The sequence below is a fragment of the Rana temporaria genome, chromosome 1, assembly GCF_905171775.1.
Source record: "Rana temporaria chromosome 1, aRanTem1.1, whole genome shotgun sequence".
Lineage (NCBI taxonomy): Eukaryota > Metazoa > Chordata > Amphibia > Anura > Ranidae > Rana > Rana temporaria.
The window spans coordinates 568,969,142-568,993,162 of record NC_053489.1 but is presented as its reverse complement, the minus strand read 5'-3'; the positions used below and the strand labels follow the sequence as shown (position 1 = coordinate 568,993,162).

Below are 24,021 nucleotides of genomic sequence, written 5' to 3'. Positions count from 1 at the left end.
ACATTAGACCCCATGCACAGAGCGCCAGCCCAGCTCTTCTAAACACCTTTTCTCCTGGCTGCAGGGTTTTGGTAGAAAAAAACATTTGACGTGCAATTACATATTTTTTTGGCCAGAATGATGATTTATTTTGGCGATTGAAATTAATTAATGTTCAAGCACTTGCCACTCCTAGCGTTCCTATGTGTTAAAAACACTTGCCATGTATAGAGGTGTTTAATCTGCCAAAATGCTGCTGCTCTTGGACACGCTGGCAGTGGGGTGTTTTTCTGCCTCTAAAAACGTCGAGGAGGATTTACAAAATATGGTACAGCTGTGCACAGTAGCCAGCTTCTAACTTCAGCTTGTTCAATGAAGCTTTGATAATAAAACCTGGGAGCCGATTGTTTCCTATGCAGAGCTGCAGTAGATTTTAGGGCCAGTTCACACCAGACGCAGTTCCGTACAGTTTTGTATGAATTTCTTAATTTTTTTGCACTAAAAATGCATGCACAGTGTTTTCCATGTATTCCAATGACTCTAGTTCACACCATGCAGTCAGTTTCCAGTCAGTTTCCAGTGCAGAAGCTGACTGCATGGTGTGAACTAGAGCCAACAAAAACAATTGGAATACATGGAAAACTCTGTGCATGCATTTTGTGCAAAAAAAACACACGGCACTTAGGGCTCTTTCACACGGAGCGGATCCGTATTGATCCGCTCCGTTAGCCCGTTCGGCTCAGTGGGGATTCCTCTGTTAATCCCCGCTGAGCTGTCGGCGGACAGGGCGGTCCCCGCACACAGTGCAGAGACCGCCCTGTCTCTTCTCCGCTCTCTCCTATGGGGAATCGGATGAATACGGACCGTGTGTCCGTATTCATCCGATCCGTTCCGCCGGATGGACGAAAAATAGGGTTTTCTTCCGTCCGCAAAAGCAGATCTTTGCGGACGTGGATGGTTGGGGACGTTAGCGGATGCATCATCCGCTAACGTCTGCAATCCCATAGGGATACATTACAAGTCCGTAAACGGACTTGTAATAAACGGACCGTTTGTCTGTGCGTGTAAAAGGGCCCTTAACGGATAAGGGCCAGTTCACACCAGACGCAGTTCTGTGCGCATTTTTTCTGCACAAAATGCATGCACAGCATTTTCCAATGGCTCTAGTTCACACCATGCAGTCAGTTTCAGGGGCGGAAACTGACCGGAAACTGACTGCATGGTGTGAACTAAAGTCATTGCAATAAATGAAAAAAACTGCATGCATTTTGTGCAGAAAAAATGCGCACAGAACTGAACAGAACTGGCCCTTACACTCTCAAAGGACAGTAGGGAACTGATACTAAGCGCCCAGAGGCGATTCAGTTTGCATGTGTTGCGCTATATAAGTTCTCACTCTACAGTTTTAGTACATCAATCCCATGGACTAACATGGAGGGGCTACATAAATATATATTGGTACGGTCACTACAGTGGCACTGGGAACAGTACAATTAAATGGTACACCATGCCACGTCCTAATTGGTTATACAGAAAAAAAAAAAAAAAGGACATAGGCATATTTTTCATTATAGTAAAACCTTGGTTTGAGAGCGTTTTGCAAGACAAGCAAAATGTTATAATACATTTTGTCTTGATATACAAGCGATGTCTTGATATAAGAGTAGCGTCATGTCACTGAGTATAAAACAAGAAGAGAGAAGCCTCTAAGTGTAGCAATATGGTTACATTTAATGAAGGTACAACATTTAGCAACTTATTGCTACACTTAGAGGCGCCTCTTCTCTTTTATACCCTGTAAAAAAAATGCTTTGATATACAAGTGCTTTGGAGTACAAGCATGTTTCTGGAAGGAATTATGCTCGCAAACCAAGGTTTTACTGTATATAGTAGTAAAAAATAAAATAAAAAAAATGATGTTTTAACCACCAATAAAAGATGTTTATTGGTGGTTAAAACAGCAGATGACTAGACATTACAGGATCACTCCCTTCACACATGTAACCAGGTTTAGGCGACCTATTCCATAAACAAAACCTGAGCCATGTATTAGAGATAATGGGTTAGGTTTGTTTTGTAGCTACTAGTAGGTAACAACAAATCAGGCAGGGCAACAGCAAATACAACTCAACAAACTACTAGATGCTAAAATTCTATCCGCAACACCATTTCACAGTACATGCTGAAGCTTTATTGAACAAAATACCAAAGGACTTCAAAAATGTTCTGTGTTGAATTTTTTTTTTTAAAAGAAAGGATTTGCTGAAAGATCACGTAGAAGCCTGTAGAACAGGACATTCAGACCTAGATCTGAAGCACTTTCCCTAAGGGGAAATCTAAAAAAAAACAAACATGCTGTCACTATCCTTTGAAAGAAAACAAAATACTTCTACTTTTGCATGCTTTACATTAAAGACGAAGCATAAAGAATAAAACAGCCAAAAAATCCTTGGGATTGCAGTAAAACAATGAAAAAGACAACAACGATGTACAAAGTGCTGCAAGCCACAGAAATCAGATTTCATTGTATTTAGTAAGATCGGTGTACGATTTCTAAGGCGCGTTATGTTATTGCTTTCTTTTATTTGCCAAATAGAAAGCTTCAAATATACTGAATGGTTTAAAGCATGGGTATTCAAACTAAGGCCCTCCGGTTGTTCAGGAACTACAATTCCCATCATGCCTAGTCATGTCTGTGAATGTCAGTGTGTTACAATGCCTTATGGGATGTGTAGTTTTACAACAGCTGGAGGGCCGTAGTTTGAGGATCCCTGGTTTAAAGGGCCAGTCAGCTCCCAAGTTACAGGTGTCACCTGCTGGCCTGTTATCCCTTTGGAATCTAACCATTCCAATTTGTTCAACTTCTCAGACATTAAAGTGTTACTAAACCCACAGCAGTAAAATCAGTCTGTATATGCAGTAAACCATGCTGGTTATACTCACTGTGGAACCTAAGGGGTTAATCCTGTGCATTGTGTAAAAAGGCTGTTTGGATTCTGTCTTCTCTGATCCTTCACTGTCCCCAATCCATCTCCGGGTCGAACAGAGCCTTGGGGACACTTTGCACATGCTCAGTTTAGTGTGTATTGCTACGGAGATTTTTTTCTTGGGTGGGTGCATGCAATCAGCACAGGGCCAATCAGCAATGTCCAAAGAGACGGTCAGAGGAGAATGAAAACTCCTTCAAGCTTTAATCAGACACTAATAGAAGTAATAAAACCGCTATATACTGCTGATGAGAAAAGGTATTACGCAGTTTATAATTGCTGAAATAAATGCATTTCCATGTTCTGTGTACTGTGGGAGACCAGATATGAGGGGGGGGGGGGGGAACCCCTTATAACAAACTTTGCATGCATGCAGACATTGCCATCAGAAAGTGAGAAAGGAAAATAATTTCTGACGGTGAACGGACTCCTTTATGCAGCCATATTTTTGATCAAAGGAAAACCAAAAACCAATCAACCTCTAAGGCAGGGGTGTCCAAACATTATAAACAAAAGGTCAAGTTTACCCTTTCAAAATTTAGGGGGGCTAAACTGTGGATAGTGGGAGAAGAAAATGTCCTGGCATCACTGGGAGTAAACATCACTGGTGTGAGTGGGAAGAATAGTGCCCCATTATCAGTGACAGTAACTATGCCAATGGTAGGGGGAATAATGCCCCAAGGGCCAGATAAAAGTAAGCAAAATAGCAGCATCCTGCACCTGGGCTGCAGTTTGGAGACCACTGCGCTAAAGACTTGATGGGGGCCATACACCGCCCCGGTCAGTGTATTTCAGAGACAGGTACAGCCAGGCGATTTAAAAAGGCTATGAACATAAAGCATGTACAAATAAATGACAGGTTGGCACTGTCCACATGGAGCTTATAGATGCCTACAGAGAGGGGATGTGTGTTACTGGATGCAGAAAGCACGGGTAAATATTCCATGTATAATTGCATATGCAAAGCTGCACACAGTGTCAGCCTGTCATTGATTTGTACAGGCTCTATCGGCATCTGATCACAAAACACCTGGCATAAGCTGAGCAGCGTAAAGCCCTAACTGGCAGAGTTATGGGCAAATGCGCAAGAAAAACAAAAATCGCAGAGCTGCTCGGTCTGGAATCTATTTGGCTACCACAGCGAAATGTGTGGTTTTGGCAGTGACAGTCTGAAATCTGATCCTTCCAGTCATCAGGGAAGTTTACATGAGTGCAATGAAGGGGCCCACTACTGCATAGCAATGAGATGTGTAAATGTAAACATAAACTGCATAATGTTCTATAATAAGTACAAAAATCTGCGTTCTATAACAAGGGTTATACCCAGAACTGCAGCAATTACCGAATACTAAAATCTAACGATTTGCATAGCTAGAAACTTTCTAGAAGGAAAAAGTGAAATTAAGCAGAGCATGGAATAAAAACATGCGGGGCATAAAAAAATCTGTACGCATAACTAATCTTTTTTTAGATGCCAAGTATACTTTAAACAAGCTTTACTGACAGGAGAGAAGCAACAACACTTACCTCTACACTGGCAAATATATCAGCCGAAGTGAAGCCCTCCTTGTGGGGTTCAGATTTCTCATAGACCCCTTCAGCAACGCCATTCTGATTAATAGTGTCCGGCCCCATATGTACACCATTCACAGCAGCAGGCTTAGAAGTTGGCTTCGCCTTCTCCCCTTTGTTTTCAGTCACTTTGGAGCCAGCCGTGCAGGTTAAGGCAGCAGCCGAGCTGGATGAACGTGTAGAATTTGAAGAACTTGCTCTCTCGTTGTCATCCTGAGTCTGCTTTAAGACAGCCGTTCTGGGAACTTTACCTGAAGCATATTTTGTATGGGTTGGGGCATGTGCATGTTGGCTGGGGAAGAGCTGCTTATTAATTGGTTGTTTGTGAAGTTTAGCAATAGCTGCCTCTGCTTTCGAGTCCTGATCAGGAGCAGATTTCTTTCTCACAAGCCTGACAGTAGAGGATACGGCTCTAGGAGATGCCACAGGTGATGAGGCATTAGATGCCGACTGTGAAGACCTGGGAGAGGCCTTTGAGATAGGTGTGGGGCAATCCCTTCCCAACAATGCAGGTCTGGACAGCACTTTTGCCTTTACATTCTTGAAGTTAGGTTTGGGAAAACTGACCACCTCAGGTTTCTTGGCTTTAACAGTTGTCACAGTGGACAGTCTTTTACCAACTTGTTTTCCTGCAACATTGCCAGGGCCAGTTTTATTTTCCAGACTATTCACTTTCATAGGCTGCTTGACATTCTCAGGTTTCTTTATCTCAATTTGCCCCAAATCTCCCAATGATGGTACAGCAAAAGTCATATTCTTGGACTCAGGCAAAGGAGTGGAAGTATAGGCCTTGTCATCCGTGTGCGAACTAGTTATTAAAAATGTCTCTTCACAGTTAAGCCCAGACGAGATATTCAACAGGTCTTTTGATTCTAAACTATAAGATTGTGTTCTAGTAAAAGAATTGGCGTCTTTCGTGAGAACACCATTCCTGTCTTTGGCTTCGAGGTCGCTATCTTTTGCATGGGTAATGGCTTCTTGACCCGTCGCGGAAAGAAACCCCACACTATTTTTATTGATATCATCATTGATTTTAATGGCTGCGCCAAAGTCACTAAGATTTTCAAAAGCCCTTTCAGCGCCCTCTACTGGTGTACTGCATGTAATTACATCCCTATGAATGGCAGATACCTGGTTTGCATCTTCAGGCTCTTTATTGAGTAGCACCCTTTCTTTGGTATCTTCAGGGATGTGTGGAGGCACTTCAAAATAATTCAAGTCTTTATTGGAATGCTCAACAGATTGGCAGCAATCCTGAACATTGTTCGTCCATTTTAGAGATGTTGAGAAAACCTCAGCGGAAGTATTGGGTAATGGAGAGCTTTCTAACAACGAGGTACTCACTGGCTTTTCAGAGCCACTAGAAATCAGGCTATTTTTCCTCATTCGCATTTCGCCGCTTGTGTCACACGATGATGAAAACAAACCCAGGGTGGTCTCCATGTCTTTGTGCTTAGTAATTGGGGAATAGATCTCCACCTGCTCAGATGCAAGATTGCCACAAGCATCATCTCTCTGATTTACAGTGCATGGAAAAGCTCGGAGCTGTTCAGGTTTGTTGTAATAGGTGTCAGATGAGTGCTTTAAGTAAGGCATAGGTTGTTCAACATTCTGGAGGTTGTGCATATATTGGAAATGACTGCAATAGCAAGGGACTTTATGGTGTGAACAAAGATGGGTACTCGAGGGTAAAGAGCTCTGCTCCTGCTTATTAATATAGTCTATGGTTTCTTCTAACTCTATGGTGCCAATGCAGTTAGGACTTTTGACTGCTGAAATCTCATCATCAGATTTTTTATGTGAATAGTCTATTGCACTCTCAAGTTCCAGCCCAATGGGCCCTTGTGGATCAGAATCATCACTTGATTGATACGTGTGCCATGCTGGATCATTAGAGTTCACGTTCCATTCACATTCAGAACAAGTTGCCTTTTGCTCCTCATTTCCATTGCGGTGGTCAAAAAGTAATGGGGAGCCATATCCATTCTTGGGGGATTCCTCCAGATTTTGTACATTCATCCTGCTGCTCTACAGCTTTATACACCCCAGTCAGGGCATTTTTTTTTTTTATCCTAAAAGTGGTGTACGCCTACAAAGGAAGTCTTTCTATCGAGATCCATGCAAGGCAGAGGCATCGGATATTAATAACTGCCGCTGTGTTCATCAGGACAAAAGGAAATCACATCTGTAAATGAAAAAGAAAGGAATATTTTTATACAAAAAAAAGATTTAACCACACTGTACACAAGTATAACAAATTCTTGTTTGGGTTAAGAAAAGTAAAGCAATAATGATAATGTTTTAACTATCCCTGATAAAAAAAAGGTATCAAGTTAGAGTGATCGCTATTCAATTAGGGAGGTAGATGCAAGTTCACCATTAGTAAGATTTGTCCTTTGTAGGAAAAGTTATTGCCTAATCTCTCAAGCAGCCTTTCTAAATCTTTTCAGCACAAATGAACCCTCAAAATAACATTCTGGTCGCCTGCTAAAAGCCTATATACAATTACAACTCATGATACATTAGTGTGATGGTCATAGGGAAGAAATACCCCCTTACAGATAGCCAATTAGAACAATGATGTCAGTGGGAAGTTATCGGAGAGGCAGAAATTGCTCATTGCCCAAGGAACCCCTAGCAAACCTTTTTGTGTTCCAACCCATTAGGCCCTTGGGGAACAGAATCACCAACTAGCTGATACTAGGTCGGGCATGTGGGCAGATCCCGACCATATGGTAACGATCTTGCCCGAGCCAGATCCGGCTCTGACTTCAGCCCACTGTCAGCTGAAAACGGGTCACAGGAGTGCAAAACGAACTGCACTCCTATGATCCATAGGAGAAGTCCAGCCAAACAAGCTTTATCATCTACTGGTGATCCAGAAGCTTCCACGTTGTCCAGCAAATGTGGCAGTCAAAGTGTTAAGACAAACCATTTACCACTGACCATAGTGCAAGTACTGACAGATGTGCTTATAATGGTCAAACAAATGCTCTTAAACTGCTTTCACATTGATGCATTTTTACCTTGCTTAAAATGCATATGCGACTATAAAAGAGCCGATGAGCACCTTTGTAGTTCATCATCTCTTCCTACACTTCAGTAACTGACTGCCCATATGGGAGGTACAGTCTTTAGACAGTATACATTCTGTGTCACTCATCGGCACCGTTTGGCCAGATTCTGTCGGACCAGCATCTTGGAAAACCAGCAGCCAACTGGCTCCCGATCAGCGCTCTCAGTCCTAGAGTGTCTGGGGGGGGGGGGGCAGACAACACAGGAAGTGACAAGTAGCACTGGAAAGGGTAGAGCATACATAAAGGGGGGGATAAAGGGGGGGGGGAAGACATGCACATGTCTAACCCATTTTAGGTATATACACTGCCCCCCGCCCAGCCACATGCATGCACATCTATCTTGGTCAGCATGGAGCCTATTCAATACTGCTCAGAGTAACCAGTATGCAGCAAGATCACTCTACTTGTTCTCAGACTTGAAACAATCTGCGGTGAAATTGCTACTGCTTTTATCAATATACGGTACAAGTATACCAACAGGGCAGATATCAATGTCCTCTCATAAAAACAAATATGTATCCAAAAAGGGATAGCGCAGCCACAACAGATTCAATATCTTTTTCTTGTTATGCAAACTTTGCTTCTCTAATGTGAATAAACTTTTGAAGGCAAGAAGCCCAGCACATTGCGCTTGATACTTGCATACCGGAAAATATTCACACACACACACACACACACACACACACACACACACACACAGCACGACTCAAAGCCCATTGAAGTGCACTCTGCTAGAGTGCGCCTCAGTTAAATCAGACACATGGAGACAGATGACAATCTATAAACACACACAACCTAGAATAAAATGTCCACGAGTCCATATAATAGTACTGTGTATGGCCTGGCTAAGACATCACTTGGGGTCACAATACACTTTACAAACTGACCCATATTTTGGTTAATCTAATGTTTGTGCACAAGTATGTCATATGAAGACCTGCCTAATCAAATCAGTTAATTTGTATGCAAATCAGGCAGGACCTTGCACAGGATTGTTGTGTAGCATAGGATAAATTCCACCATGAGGTTTAAAAAAAAAAATCCTTTGCATCTATGTGATGAGTGATTATAGACAGATCTGTTTAAAACCACCAAAAAAAAAGAAAAAAAATGTTAGTGTCAGTATATGAGTATATTGAGGCAAATAACCTGAAGGCTACTCCAAGCTAACCACCAGTCCATCAAGAAGCCTAAACAATTAAAACCATCCTGGAGGCAAGTTAGAAATTAGGGAGTAGACTGCACGATTAGTCTTTGGAAAATGATCCCGTGCTGAAAGTGGCAGGTAGGTGATCTATGGTCCACTCTCATATACAACAAAAAAAGGGGAAACAAAAAATGAATAGTCAATGTCAACAAAAACTCAGTACATCACCCACAAGCTATGTTCAAATTGTTGGCACACACATACACAATTAGATTATCGGACAAATAATCGTCCGTTTTTTATTTTTGCATCCCATTCTTATAATCGAAAATTATAAGTTTACTAAAGCTACAAAAGTTCCTCGGACAGAATACAAATTTACTTCAGCTGTACTGAAACAAAAATCGTACGATCTGGTATCGTACGAGAAAACATGTCATGCTTGTACCATCGGATAATTTTGCATGAATTGTCATGATCTTGATAGCTGTGTGCCAATGATCAGATTGTCTTACGATCGATTCGAAATTCATATTTTTCAGACTTTTTTCTAAGTGTGTACAGGCTAGAATAGTAGGCATGTTCTGGAGCTAGCCCAGTCCTCCCACATTAGGTGTTAAATAGCACAAACAAGTATTTTCAGTTTTTAGGTCATCGTGTGATTTTATTACATTTTTTTGCATTTTACTGTCCTGGGTTCACACCAGCGTGCTCTGTGAGATCGCATGCGACTTGCACCGCACATAACATACGATGTCCACGTGATGCGATTTCAGCCATACAGATAGAATGGCTGATATCGCATTCAGACCAAACTTGCACAGGACTTTTTTTGGTCTGCGCCATTATTGGTTTGCATTGGTATTTACCTGTCCGAACTGTCAGTTTGCAGTGCAAAGCTGATTTGGGGGTGTCATCAACATTGTGTTGACACTCAGAAGTTGGCAGTGTGAACTGTCGTGCGAGTCAGTTGCGATGCAGGAACCCGCAGTGGATTCACAGGGTTCCCGTATTGCACAAGTGTGAACCAAGCCTTACACTGAATAAGGCTTCTTGCACGCAGACATAGCTCCCAACTGTCCAGAAATTTCAAGGGACTGTCCCGGATTTGGAACAATGTGTCCCTTATTGTGGTCTGATCTATAAAAAAAAAAAAATAAAAAAATTATATATAAAATGCACTTTATTTTTCCCAAAAAGTGTTCCCAGTGATACCTTTCATCCAATTTCTAAATCGCTGCATTTGTAAATTTCAAAAGCCAATATAAAAGAATAATAGTGGCAAATCTACTTGTGGGTTTAACCAATTATTTATTTTTTCATAATTCTCCTTTAAAGGGGGCCTGTCCTATGCCTACATACTTTTGCTAATAGGTGCCCATCACTCCCATCTCAAAAGGTTGGGAGGTATGCACAGGCATCTGAGCATGTGCAAAGCAAATTCTGGAGTATCATCCTGCCCTGGAAACCTAAAGGTGCCAAGTACAGCTGTGAATGGATGTACTCCGATCTACACCAGTGCTTCTGTAGACAAAATACATACAACTGTCCACCATACACATTCACGCAAGCTCTGGCGTCTACTCAGCCATTCAGATCTAGGTGCTGCTGTACAGTATATAGCACCCGGACAGGGGAAATATGCCGATATTGACATTGCACAGGCTCAGAGGCCTAAAAAAGGACTGTTTGATCATAACGCAGCCATCACATCTAGGAATTGGTAACCTGCAATATACAGTAGATCATTCTTGGTTTTGGGTTTTAGGATAGTGTCTTTCAATATATATTAGCCGTTTCCTTAATGCACAAACCTTGGATAAATATATGCAGTGATTAACCAATCACAACAGCTGCTCATCTATAGAGCACAAAACCAGATGGAGCAAGCAGACTGATACAAGTAAAAAAAAAAATGTATTGCTCATATAAAAAGCAGTGTTATCTCAAGAGAACACCGTACTCCTCAAAGTTGGCTAAAAACAATTTCCTGTTCAACTGGCTCTTACAAGGAAGGTTGGAGGGGGAAAAAAAAATTCTGAAAGCACGTGGGAATTTTCTATAATACGGATATTTCCCAGTTGACCTAAACGATCTTATGGCATTGAAAACCCGGGAGCACGAATGTAATAAGGGATAGAATGTCTAAACAAGAGTACAGTAATTCAAAGCAAAGTAACCAAAAACACCCAATACCCATCGATAGATATAAAAAATATATATAAAAAATCATTATTTATTTTTTTGAATAGGCCTAGTGAAGTGGGTTCATGGAGTGTGAGGATTTCCCACAGGTAATTTGGTGGTTCTCTAACCTAGCGTTTCTCAACCCTGTCTCAAAGAACCATAACCATGACTAAGCAACGAAAGATGTGAAACATGTCAGCCACCCCTTTTCCTTTGTCCACCTCTACTTTTTGACTGCACTGTTTTTGGTCGTTTTGTGTTTTTGAAAAAATAAATAATTTGCTGAATAAAGACATAGGGCCAGATTCACAGAAGAGATACGACGGCGTATCTCTGAGTGTATCTATGCGACTGATTCATAGAATCAGTTACGCATAGATAGCCCTAAGATCCGACAGTTGTAATTGACTTACACCATCGGATCTTAGGATGCAATACTTCGGCCGCCGCTGGGTGGAGTTTGCGTCGTTTTCCAGCGTCGGGTATGCAAATGAGGTTTTACGGCGATCCACAAAGGTTTTCGCGTTCGTTACGTCGTCGCTAGTAATTTTTTCCCGTCGCAAAGTTACGGCTGCTTTAACATGGCTTAACTTTAGATGAGCCATGTTAAAGTATGGCCGTCGTTCCCGGGTCGAATTTCTATTTTTTTTTTATTTGCGTAAGATGTCCGGGAATACGGAAGTACGTTACGCACGTCGGCGTTCAAAAAAATGACGTCACTTCATGCAAAGCACGGCGGGAATTTCAAAACGGAGCATGCGCAGTACGTCCGGCGCGGGAGCACGCCTAATTTAAATGGTACATGCCCCATTTGAATTGGGCGGGCTTGCGCCAGACGTCTTTACGATACACCGCCGTAAGTTTACACGCAAGTGCTTGGTGAATCAGGCACTTGCGCTGAAAACTTGCGGCGGTGTAACGTAAACACGATACGCCGCCATAGTTTTCTGTGAATCTGGCCCATAGTTTCAAGGAGTGCGGCAGTCCAGGAATTTTCTTCATCTCAAAGAACCATACACGTAAACACAATTTTAAAGCATCCTAGTCTAAAAGTTAACAAATTTGCTTTATCAAACAGGAAACCCGAGTCTGGGACAAGGTACTGTACTCAACAGCTTTGATGAATTTAACTTCACATAAAATTCTCATGACATAAGCCTAGCTGGGACTTTGCCAGATTAAAACTAGGCAATACCAAATTTTGCTTCGATTGCCAGGTCATTAGTAGAGAGCTTATACCTTCGGAATTTCTATTTGAACTGCAAACAAATCTCAGCGGCATGACAATTTCTTGGATCCATATCTGCAGCGCCCTGCAAGTTTGGGCTGTTAAAGAAAGGGCTCAGATAAGGACTTGAAGGAGCTGGTGCCAGCCACAAGATGAGGTAGGACACGGAAGATGCCACCAAAGTGTTCAGTGTTCGATCCTGTATGTATGCATGTGCAAATTTTCAAAGTTCCTATATATGCACATCAGTCACTCCTATTTAGTCTCGCCCTCATACAAATCTTAGACCAAATTAAAGGCCCTTCATCATAGGTTCCCCATCACAGAGCTCCCCCACCCCCCGAATCACATAGTACCCCTCTTCACATGACAGCCCTCCCTTTTGGCTCCAGCAACATGGCAGAGGGCAGGAGGTGGCCTTTTTTCGCCTGAATTCTAGGGCAGCCCTGCTTACCATCTGTCCTCAGTCATGCATTGCCATGGTGTGGACAAATCGGACAGCATTACCATCGCAAAGAAAGATGTTGTGCATCCGGCCCTACAGTGTCATTGGTTGGTTGGCTAGAGGCCAGCCTTCCCAGTACAATGGCAACTCATGATGATCCTGGGCAAACCAAGTCCCATGCTCAAGGCACCCTGAGGAACATAGAGAGCACCCTGGTAAACACTGGCCTAACTCAGCAAACTGCAAGGTTACCAGGTTCTGAGCTTCTATCTCATTGATTGCTTGTAGGAATGTGGCCGGTACATTAGAATGTGCGCACTTTGATGGACAAGTGTTCCACGTACTCCTCAATGGTGGATAATATGTCAGTACTACCTAGATACTGAAGATAGACATGCTTGCGTGTTCTCTGCGTACTCATATGTAGCCTTTGTATTCACTACTAAAACCAGTGAGCAACAAACCACAATACTACCACTATAAAGAGAACCCCTTTAAGTCTGTAAAACATACATGTACTAGGATTTACTGAGGAGCTCCATGTGCAAAAATGTATAGCTAGACCTGGAGAGTCCTTTAAGAAATTCATGGTATTTTGGTGCCCAACACATTCCCTTGTCATTGTAACTCAATAAAACAAGTTTGTTGAGGAGATTTCTTAAAGTTTGAAATGAAAGGAAAAATTCATCAACAAGTAATGAACGGGCATATGTAATCAGAATTTCCACTACTCAAATGGTAAAGCAATATTCTTAGCCTTGCCGGGATGAATAAGAGTAATAGAAGATGTGAGCTGCCTGCCTTTCCTGGATGAAAGCCAACTGAAATTCCCTTCTAGGCTTTTTATATATAAGGCTAGATCTAGACACTTTGTTGTGTAATTACCTGTTGAAGACAAGGATCCAACTTCAGACTGGCAGAATATTTTTTTATTTTAAAGCACAGAAAAAGGAGACATTGGGGGTCATTTACTCCACTTTGCACTACAAGTGCACTGAAAGTGCAGTCTCTGTAGATCCGAGGGGGACATGCAAGGAAAATAAAAAACAGCATTTTAGCTTGCACATGATAGGATAATAAAATCAGCAGAGCATCCCCTCATTTCAGATCTACCCCTTAGATTTACAGCGACTGCACTTCCAAGTGTACTTTCAGTGCAATTTCAAATGCACTTTGCACTACAGGTGCAAAGTGTATTTGACTTTCGTAAATGACCCCCGAAGTTTTTCACCACTAGAGACCAATTTATACTTGTAAATCGGGACTGTACAGAATCCAGAGAAGTCTATTTTTCCCCCAGCACTAAGCTACATGCAGACAGCCTATAAAAAGTGAATGAGGGTGCACTGGGCTATGCGGACTCGCCACACAAGAATGGGTACACACACTGGTACACAGAGCCTGTGCATCCAACATCCCTGCACACCTCTAAAGCCTCGTACACACGCATGCGCTCATTTGATGCCGTCGCCGCCATCTTGCTTCCCCCTACCTATGCCTTGGAAGCTACAGCGCACGCATCAGTCATTTCGAGAACGCACGGGTTTCCATGGAGACAGGCAAGTATACACACGGCCGGGATTCTCATCAGGAAAACACTACCCACAATCTAGACGTGAAAAATAGAGAACCTGCTCTCTATTTTCTCGTCGCAATTCTCGGCAGTGTTTTTCTTGACGAGAATCCCGGCCGTGTGTACAGGGCTTTAATCTCAGCTGGGAAAACAGGTCTGTAAAGATGAACTCCCACAGACTTTCTATAGGCTGCCTGCGTGCAGCTTACTATTGGGAAGGCCTAGTTCACTCCTATGCAGTCCCTTTCTGCAGTGCTTTATTTATTTTTTGCCAATTTGTTGTTGGGCAAATTAAAAACGGCAAAAACGCATCAAAAAGGCACTCGCACATACTGTAATTACCAAGCTTCCAATATAAGTGTTTGACACAGTTTGTATGATAATTTGTAGCTTTTTGCAGCATCTCCACTGAAACAAAAATGCACCATTTTGCGATTAAAAAAGTCCAACCCTTTCCAAAAACGCAGCAGCTGAAAAAAAAAAACACACATGAGAATTTATCCCATAGGAAACCATATTAAATGTAGTGTGTTTCTGCAAATAAAAAAAATAAATAAAAAATGCATAGGTGTGAACCAGGCTTAAACATCTCTGGCTGCTGCAGAGGGCTGAGCACCCCTATGAATGAGGCTTTACACCAAGTCACAAAGTTTGTTTAAAAAAAGGATTTTTGTACTCACCGTAAAATCCATTTCTCTGAGTTCATAGACGGACACAGCATCCTTTGACCTTAGGGTTATGCTTCTTCCTACCAGGAGATTTAGGCAGAATTCTACAGCACTTAAGGTGTTAAAAACTTTCCTTCATGCCGCTCCTCCCAGGGGGCGTGGCTCCCCCAGGCATAACCCCCACTCTGCTTCAGCAGCCTCAGTTCGTAACAAGCAGTACAAACAAAGGAGGGGTGGGTGCTGTGTCCGTCTATGAACTCAGAGAAATGGATTTTACGGTGAGTACAAAAATCCTTTTTTCTCTTTCGTTCATAGACGGACACAGCATCCTTTGACCTTAGGGACGTCCCCAAGCAGTGTCAAAAAAATTCGAGGGGTGGGAAAATAACACAGCAAAAACAGGTTACACCCCAAACAAAACCGGAGTTACTCAACGGAGGAACTCCAACCTTAAACTGCCGCCTGTAACACCCTGCGGCCGAAGGAGGCATCAGAAGATGCACTCACATCCACCTTATAAAACTTTGAAAAAGTGTGGAACGACGACCAGGTCGCTGCCTTACACACCTGTAACACAGAGGCTTGGTGTCGGAAGCCCAGGAGGCCCCGATCGCCCTGGTCGAATGCGCCATGACCCGAAAGGGAGGCGCCCGCCCCTTCAGGGCGTAGGCCTGAAGCACAACCTGTCGGATCCACCTGGAAATGGTGGCCGACGAGACTGCCAGGCCCATACTGGGACCGGACACAGACACGAACAGCGAGTCCGACTTCCGGAACGGAGCTGTCGCCGACAAGTAAACTCGAAGGGCCCGAACCACATCCAGAGAATGTAAAGAGGCTTCCTTCGGGTTCTTCGGCTGAGGACATAATGATGGAACAACAATGTCCTCGTTAATGTGAAAAGGCCGAAACGACCTTCGGAAGAAAAGAGGGCTGCGGGCGCAGCACCGCCTTATCCTGATGGATGACCAAGTAGGGGGCCTTGCAAGACAAGGCCGCCAGTTCAGACACTCGTCTGATAGAGGTAATAGCTACCAGAAAGATCACCTTCTGCGACAAAGTCAGCAAGGGGATCTCCCGAATGTCCTCAAAGGGGGCACGCTGAAGCGCCGAGAGGACCAAGTTCAAGTCCCAAGAAGGTAGCGGAGGGCGCACCGGGGGGGCCACATGCCGGACCCCCTGCACAAACGTGCGAACCAAAGAATTCGCTGCCAAGGGACGCTGAAAATAAACAGCCAGAGCAGAAATCTGACTCTTGATCGTGCTCAAGGCAAGAGCCTGGTCCACTCCCCGCTGTAGGAACAGCAGGAACCGGGACACCACGTAAGTACGGGGTGCCACTTCATCTCCTCACACATAGAGATGTATGCTTTCCATGTACGATGTAAATTTTTCGAGAAGTGGACTTCCGTGCACGCAGCATGGTAGAGATTACCGGGCCCGACAGGCCCCGGTCCTTCAGTACCTGGTTTTCAACAGCCACGCCGTTAAAGCCAGTGACCGTAAAGCGGGATGGAAGATCGGGCCCTGAGACAGGAGATCTTCCCTCCGAGGCAGACGCCAGGGGGCGTCTGCCACCAGACGTACCAGGTCCGCGTACCAAGAGCGACGCGGCCAATCAGGGGCGATCAGGATCGTTGGAATACCTTCGGCTTCCACCGGCTTCCACCCTGCGCAGCAGGCGGGGTAGGAGCCTTTAGAGGAGGGAAGGCGTAAATCAGGTGATATTGACCCCAGGGAGCCACTAACGCGTCTGACGCGTCTGCCCACGGGTCCCTTGACCTGGCCACAAACCGTGGTACCTTCCGATTGAGACGGGACGCCAGAAGGTACACGTCTGGAGTGCCCCATTTTTGGCACAGGATCTGAAACACCTCCGGGTGGAGAGACCACTCCCCTTGATCCAGAGTCATGCGACTTAGGAAGTCGGCTTGCCAATTCAGAACTCCCGGAATGTATACCGCCGACAGGGACGGAACGGACCTTTCGGCCCACCGAAGTATGTGAGCGACCTCCGTCGCCGCGGCCGAGCTCCTTGTGCCGCCCTGATGATTGACGTACGCCACGGCCGTGGCGTTGTCGGACTGGATCCTGACAGGACGGCCCTGTAGCTCCAGCGACCACCTGACAAGGCACAGCTTGATTGCTCGGAGCTCCAGGATATTGATCGGCAGGCGGGACTCCTCCCGAGTCCAGCGCCCCTGGGCTGACTGGGTGCCCCAGACGCCCCCCCAGCCGAAGAGGCTGGCTCCGTCGTGACCACTGTCCAGCGGCACGGAAGAAAAGACTTCCCGGACTGAAGCACCGGAGACGTCAGCCACCATGCCAGGGAAGATTTGGCCAGATGGCTCAACCGAATCTGGCGATCCAGAGAAGATGGGACCCTGTCCCATCGTGACAGAATCTCCTTCTGTAGTACCCTGGTGTGGAATTGGGCATACAGAACCGCCTCGAAGGAGGCCACCCTCAGACCCAGAACCCGCATGCAGAAGCGAAGAGATGACCACTTCTGGGTCAACAACTGTCTCACTGCAGATTGCAGGGTCAGCAGGTTTGCGATGGGAGGAACACTTTTGTCTCCCCCGAATCCAAAACCAGCCCCAGGTGTTCCAGCCTCTGGGACGGAACCAACACTGATTTTCTGAGATTCAGAAAACCAGCCAAACTCCTGCAGAGTCCGACACGTGATGGACACGTCCTCCTCTAACTCTGAGCCTGAAGAAGCTCTCAGGAGAAGGTCGTCCAGGTATCCCACGATAGCGATCCCTCGCTGCCGTAGCAAGGCCAGGATCGGGGCGAGCACCTTGGTGAACACCCGTGATGCCGACGCCAGCCCGAACGGGAGGGCCACGAATTGATATTGGTCCTCCCCGATCGCAAAGCGCAGATACCTTTGGTGGCTTGTGCAAACGGGAACATGCAGGTATGCGTCCATGATGTCTAAGGACGCCATGAAGTCCCCCTGGTGGAGGGACGCTATGATAGAACGGACCGACTCCATCCTGAATCGCTGCGCCTTGACAAAGGAGTTGAGGGCCTTTAGGTCCAGGATAGGGCGAACCCCTCCCTTCTTGGGGACCACGAACAGATTGGAGTAGAACCCCCGAAACCGTTCCAGCGAGGGGACCGGCACAACCACCCCCCTGTCCAGAAGAACCTGGACAGCCCCGGACAGGGCTAGCCGACGATCCGGAGGAAGCTGGAGGTTGGATGGAAAAAATCTGTTTGGGGGACAAGAAAGGAACTCTATCTTGTACCCCGAGGCGACCACCTCGCAAACCCAACGGTCGGATAGAAGAGAATTCCACCGATCCACGAAGTCGTGAAGCCGTCCCCCCACCCGAGACCCGGGCGGGGGCAGACCTTCATGCGGAAGCAGGCTTGTCCGCAGGCTTGTTCGGTTTTTTGAACCAGGGGCGCTTACGCCCGGCAGCAAGGGCTTTTGCACCTTGCGGACCTTTTCCAGCCGCGCTGGCGCACGAAAAAAACCGCTTAGGGGGTAGTAAAAGTAGGACCTTGCTTGCGGCGAGGTTCCCTACCCTTCCCCGACTGAGGGAGCAAGGTGCTCTTACCTCCAGTGGCATCCTTAATGATGTCATCCAGGGATGCCCCCAAAAGCCGTCCGCCCTTAAAGGGCAAATCTATCAAGGCCTTTTTTGAGGACTGGTCAGCCGACCAGCACTTCAGCCATATAAGGCGGCGCAGAACCACTGCGTAGACAGAAGCCCTGGAAAGCAAAGGAATCTAATCCATATCCGCCTCGCAGAGAAACTTCTGACCCTGAATCAACTGCTCAGCCAGGTCCCTAGAGGACTCGGAAGCACCCTGGACCTCCAGATCCTGCAGCAGGAGCTTCGCCCTTTCAGTTAGCGTCTGAGCAACCAGGGCGCCGGCCAGAGCCGGCCTTACCGCCGAACCCACCACCGAGAACAGGGAGCGGGCCACGGCCTCCACTCTCCTATCAGCGGGGTCCTTGAAAGCAGGAGCCCCCTCCACAGGCAACGTAGTAGCCTTACTCAGTCTGGACACAGGAGGGTCCACCGACGGAGGAGTGACCCACTTTTTTAAAAAGTCCTCCTCCAGGGGGTAACGGGTAGCAAAGCTTTTAGGAATAGTAAAAGCCTTTTGCGGTGCATCCCATTCCTTATACAACATATTGTCTAAATAAGGAACACAGGGGAATACCTTAGCGGTACGCGGTGGTTTGCGGAATCCAAAAAGGACTGACACCGCTGGTGTCTCCGCCACATCCTCTAAATGAAGAGTCTCACGCACCGCAGTAATAAGAGCTCCAACAAATTCCTTGTCAGCAGACTCCGCAGCAGAGTCATCCTCGCTGTCCATGTGGGTTAAGCCCGCATCCTCTGACATGACAGAACCAGAAGCATCAGATTCTGCGTCAGAGATATCCCCAGAAACAGCCTCCGGGGGGGGCGCTTTTTTACCCCCCAACCGAGCACTGGCTGCTCCAAACCTGGTGAGAAAAAAAACTCCAGGACAGCCGACACCGACTCAACAGATGTGGCAGGGGAAGGGGCGCTTAAGGGTTAATTCCGGCATTGTGAGGAATGAGGGGCCTGATTCAGGCTCCATATTGCAGCTGCCGTGTCACCCCCACTGCCAATGGCAGGAAAAAAGTCCCCCACAGGTCACCTCCCGGCCGCTAGAGCACAGTATGGGGCCCCCTGAGACTCACCACCCTCTGTACAGCGCGGTCTGTGAAGGCAAGTGTGTGCTGAGGAGAAGCTGCAGCGCTGCGTCTGTCCCCTCAGATGATTCGCGGTCTTTTTTCCCCGCCGAAACGGCCACTAGAGGCCGAACTAGTGCTGAAAACGGCGCCGGCCACAAGAAAATGGCCGCCGAATAATACAAGCGCGGCTCCGGCAAAATGGCCGCCGTTGCGCAGTTTTAAAAAGACAGTGTACCCAAAAATGACAGTACACCAAAACAGCACACAGCACACACAAAAATGCCCAGAATGTCCACCACAGTCCCCTGCAGTGACACAGAACAGCCCCAGCCATACCCGAGTGAAAAAAATATGAGCCCCAGGGAAAAAACCCCCTGCACAGCCGTCACCCAAAGGGGGAAGGAGGGAGAGGAATAAGGGAGAGAGGAAAGCAGGGAAAAACCCTCAGTCGACCTCCCAAGGGAAAACATTCCAGCCAGACCACTTACCTGAGTAAGGGGCCACTACTTACCTGTCCTGCGACTACCCGGCTGGAGGTATCCCAGACAGAACCAACGTCCGCGAACGGCATGGTTGTCAGCCAGACACACTGTGACAAGGCCATAGAGACCGGTCATATGTGTGCCCTAGAACCGAAGTTCCCCGGCCGCCCCTGGAGCAATGGGGCCTGTCGTGGACGTCCCAAAGCGGAGCTGAGGGCCGGCACACGCTCGAAGGCCGAACCTGGGGGGACTACAAGGGTCGAGGACCCAGCCTGTCACCCAGTCGGCTGTTGATAGAAGAATCGCAGGATTCAAAATAAAATAAAAAAGCGAGGAAAAAACTCGCAAAAAGCAAAAAAATTTTGCAAGAAAAAACTCCAGAGTCCAGGACTCCAGAGAGAGCCTGACTCTCCTGACGGTTAGGCAGAAACAAACTGAGGCTGCTGAAGCAGAGTGGGGGTTATGCCTGGGGGAGCCACGCCCCCTGGGAGGAGCGGCATGAAGGAAAGTTTTTAACACCTTAAGTGCTGTAGAATTCTGCCTAAATCTCCTGGTAGGAAGAAGCATAACCCTAAGGTCAAAGGATGCTGTGTCCGTCTATGAACGAAAGAGAAAATATAATTTCCTCATCTTCGGGGTCCTTCACGCCAAGTGCAGTGGCCTGCAATTTTCTGCACCGGATCAGCTGTCGCTGCATTACCACATAGACTATGGTTTTCTATGTGCCTCCTTCACACATCAATGTTGGGGTCATGCGCATTGCTTTAAAATTCAACCAGTCAGCATTTTAATATAATGCACATCAATGCATATAGATGCAAGGCTACTATTTTTTTTTTTTTTTTTTTAAGCAAATGCAACTGAAAGTAAAAAAATAAAAATAAAGATGTTTGTATTTTGACCCTTCCAGGGACCCGTCACTTCACAATCAATGACAACACACACCAATGTTCAGAAAAACACAACATAATGCACATAGGCAGATTCAGAGCGAGTTACGCCGGCGCATCAGTAGCTACGCCGTCGTAACTCTGAATCTACGCCGGCGTTAATTTAAGCGTATTCTGGAAACCAGATACGCTTAAATTAGGCTAAGATACGAGCGGCGCAAGTCTCCTACGCCTTTGTATCTTAAAGTGTAATTTTTAGGCCGGCTGCTAGGTGGCGCTTCCGTTGAGTTTGGCGTAGAATATGTAAATGACTAGATACGCAGATGAACGTACATGCGCCCATCGCAGTAAAGATACGCCGTTTCCGTAAGAGATACGGCGCGTAAAGATAAAGCTGCCCCTAGGAGGCGTAGTCAATGTCAAGTATGGCCGTCGTTCCCGCGTCGAAATTTGAACATTTTACGTCGTTTGCGTAAGTCGTCCGTGAATGGGGCTGGGCGTAATTTATGTTCACGACGATACCAATACGTCCTTGCGGCGTACTTTGGAGCAAAGCGCACTGGGATATGCACACGGACGGCGCATGCAATCCTCATTTGAATTAGGCGCGCTTACGCCGGCTGCATTTACGTCGGCCGCATTTACGCTACGCCGCCGTAAGTTAGCAGGCAAGTACTTTGTGAATACAGTACTTGCTTTTCTGACTTACGGCGGCGTAGCGTAAATAAAAAGAAAGATGGAAAGATGCGCCGCCGTACCTGAATCTAGGTAAAAATGCATGTTACATGCTTTGCAGTGAGTTTTTAAGTGCAGTATGGTGTGAAAGGTCACTGGTCAGATTATTCTTCCTATAATCTATATTCTCTCCATAGATTTCTAAGCTCAGCTGTAAGCACCTACTTGTGCCCCGTCTGTGCCTTTTTGCAGTGGTGTACGTTAACCAAGCTCACAAGCCCAGAGAAAGCATTGGGACTGTACATAGACAGGAGACAAGACAAGCACGATGAAGGATTAGAAGAGAAACTGAACTTAAGGAAAGTTATGCCTGATCAGTACAAGTGCGCCATTATAACTATAAACGGTAAATAAGGAGATTAAGAAAATGACGCGTTACAGGTTCTCTTTAATGGACAGGGAAAAACCTGTAGTGTGTTCTTCCGAAGGTATGCATTGTATTTTATAAACACAAAGCCTACTCGGATTGGTAAAGAGACGGGGAGATGACATCACATCTCCATCTCAGGATATCAGACGAAGCTTTGTAGCAGAGATTTTGTTTGAGAGTGGGATGGGAAGTTCCTTTCCTGCAGTCAGAACACGGTTTTGTATACTGTATGTAGCTAAAGTTATATACAGTTTATACAATGCTCACAGCTAGGGCTGCTATTAGAAACATGGTCCCAAAAAGCCCATGCTCAGCCGAAAGTGATTAGTACTGTTCGCTGAAAAAATGACAATGGCCCCAAAATCGTGTCAAAAGTGTCCGATGTGTCCGCCATAATGTCACAGTCACAATAAAAAAATTTTAAAAAGCAGATTGCCGCCATTACTGGAATTTTTTTTTTATCAAAATGCAATAAAACTATCCCTTTTTTGGTAGACGCTATACATTTTGCACAAACCAATCAATAAACGCTTATTGCGATTTTTTTTAACAAAAGTATGTATAAGAACACGTATCGGCCTAAACTGAATAATAAAATATTTAATATCTTTTTTGGGGATATTTATTAAAGAAAAACATAAAATAAAGATTTTTTTCTCAAAATTATCGCTCTATTTTTGTTTATAGCGCAAAAAATAAAAAAACGCAGAGGTGATCAAATACCACCAAAAGAAAGCTCTATTTGTGGGGAAAAAAAGGATGCAAATTTGGTTTGAGATCCACGTGGCACAACCACGCAATTGTCAGTTAAAGTGACGCAGTGCAGAATCGCAAAAAGGGCCTGGTCCTTTAGCTGCATAATGGTCCGGGGGTTAAGTGGTTAAGCTTCGGGCATGTCTGCATTGCTCCTGTGTAAGAAGAAATGCTGCAAAATCTACCTTGCCAGTAAAAGGAACAATGCATCACTGATGCAGCCAGAAAGGAAGCAATTCCATGGATGTTCTCTATTCTTCTATAGCAAGCCAGTCACTTTACACCGGTCCCCAGTGACTGTACTACAAGGGATTGATAGTGCAACATATACAAGGCAGCCTGGCATTTCTGTGGTCCGAAAGAATCTTTGTTTTAAAAGAGTTGTGCAGAGATTCAGTAATAAAGTCAAACACTTTTAAAAAAATAAAAATAAATGAACTTCCACGAGGCAATGAACCACTACTGATGTGATCAAGCACCAGGCCCTGGGAAAGGAAAAAGAACAATGCTCAGGAACTTATTAATCCTTACCAACATAATGTAATCCTATAAACGCAGCAATACCTTCTCTATAGCAACTAAAAGTATCTCTAAAAATCAGCAGAATCAAAAAACCCAAAGCAAAACAGAGCCCCTAAAAACACTCCTGATTTTTTTTACATTTAACACTCTGATATGATCCTTCCAACTCTGGGATACACTGCTATTTAAAAACAAACATGTTGACTATTGCCGCTACCTTCTGTATTAAGTGGCAAGCAGTTGAGCCCTATAAACAGCCATTACCAGCTAGTAATGAATTGTATTTTGCCCATTGACTAAGAGCCCTTTCACACTGGTGCGTTTTCGCGGTAAAAATAGCGCTATTAAAACGCTCATAAATCGCTCCCCATGCATCTCAATGGACCCTTTCACACTGAGGCGTTGCACTGGAGGAGCGTTGAGAAAAGTCCTGCAAGCAGCATCTTTGGAGCAGCTTTTGAGCGCTGAAAAAAAAAACGCTCCAAAAACACCCCTCTCCATTGAAATAAATTGAAAAAGAGAACATCTACAACAGGAATAAAATTATGAGAAGATCAAAATGCCCCAAAAAATTATCTATCCTATAAAAATGAAGTTTTGAAGTAAAACACACTACTGGATTTACTTTACAATACATTGCTTGTTTTACAAGATCCCCAACCCTAATCTCACTCCCAATAGTCCCAAATCCCTAATCCCACTCCCACTCCCACTAG

At 45.3% G+C, this 24,021-nt stretch overlaps 1 protein-coding gene across 1 annotated transcript in view; it reads right to left on the bottom strand.

The window, feature by feature from the left end:
* Nucleotides 1-24,021, bottom strand: part of LOC120940047 (microtubule-associated tumor suppressor 1 homolog) — a 129,234-nt gene that overhangs the window by 65,335 nt on the left and 39,878 nt on the right. Inside the window, exon 2 of the mRNA XM_040352623.1 lies at nt 4,494-6,723. Within this exon, the coding sequence (XP_040208557.1) occupies nt 4,494-6,557 (2,064 nt within the window). The 5' untranslated portion in view covers nt 6,558-6,723. The remainder of the gene's footprint in view (nt 1-4,493; nt 6,724-24,021) is intronic.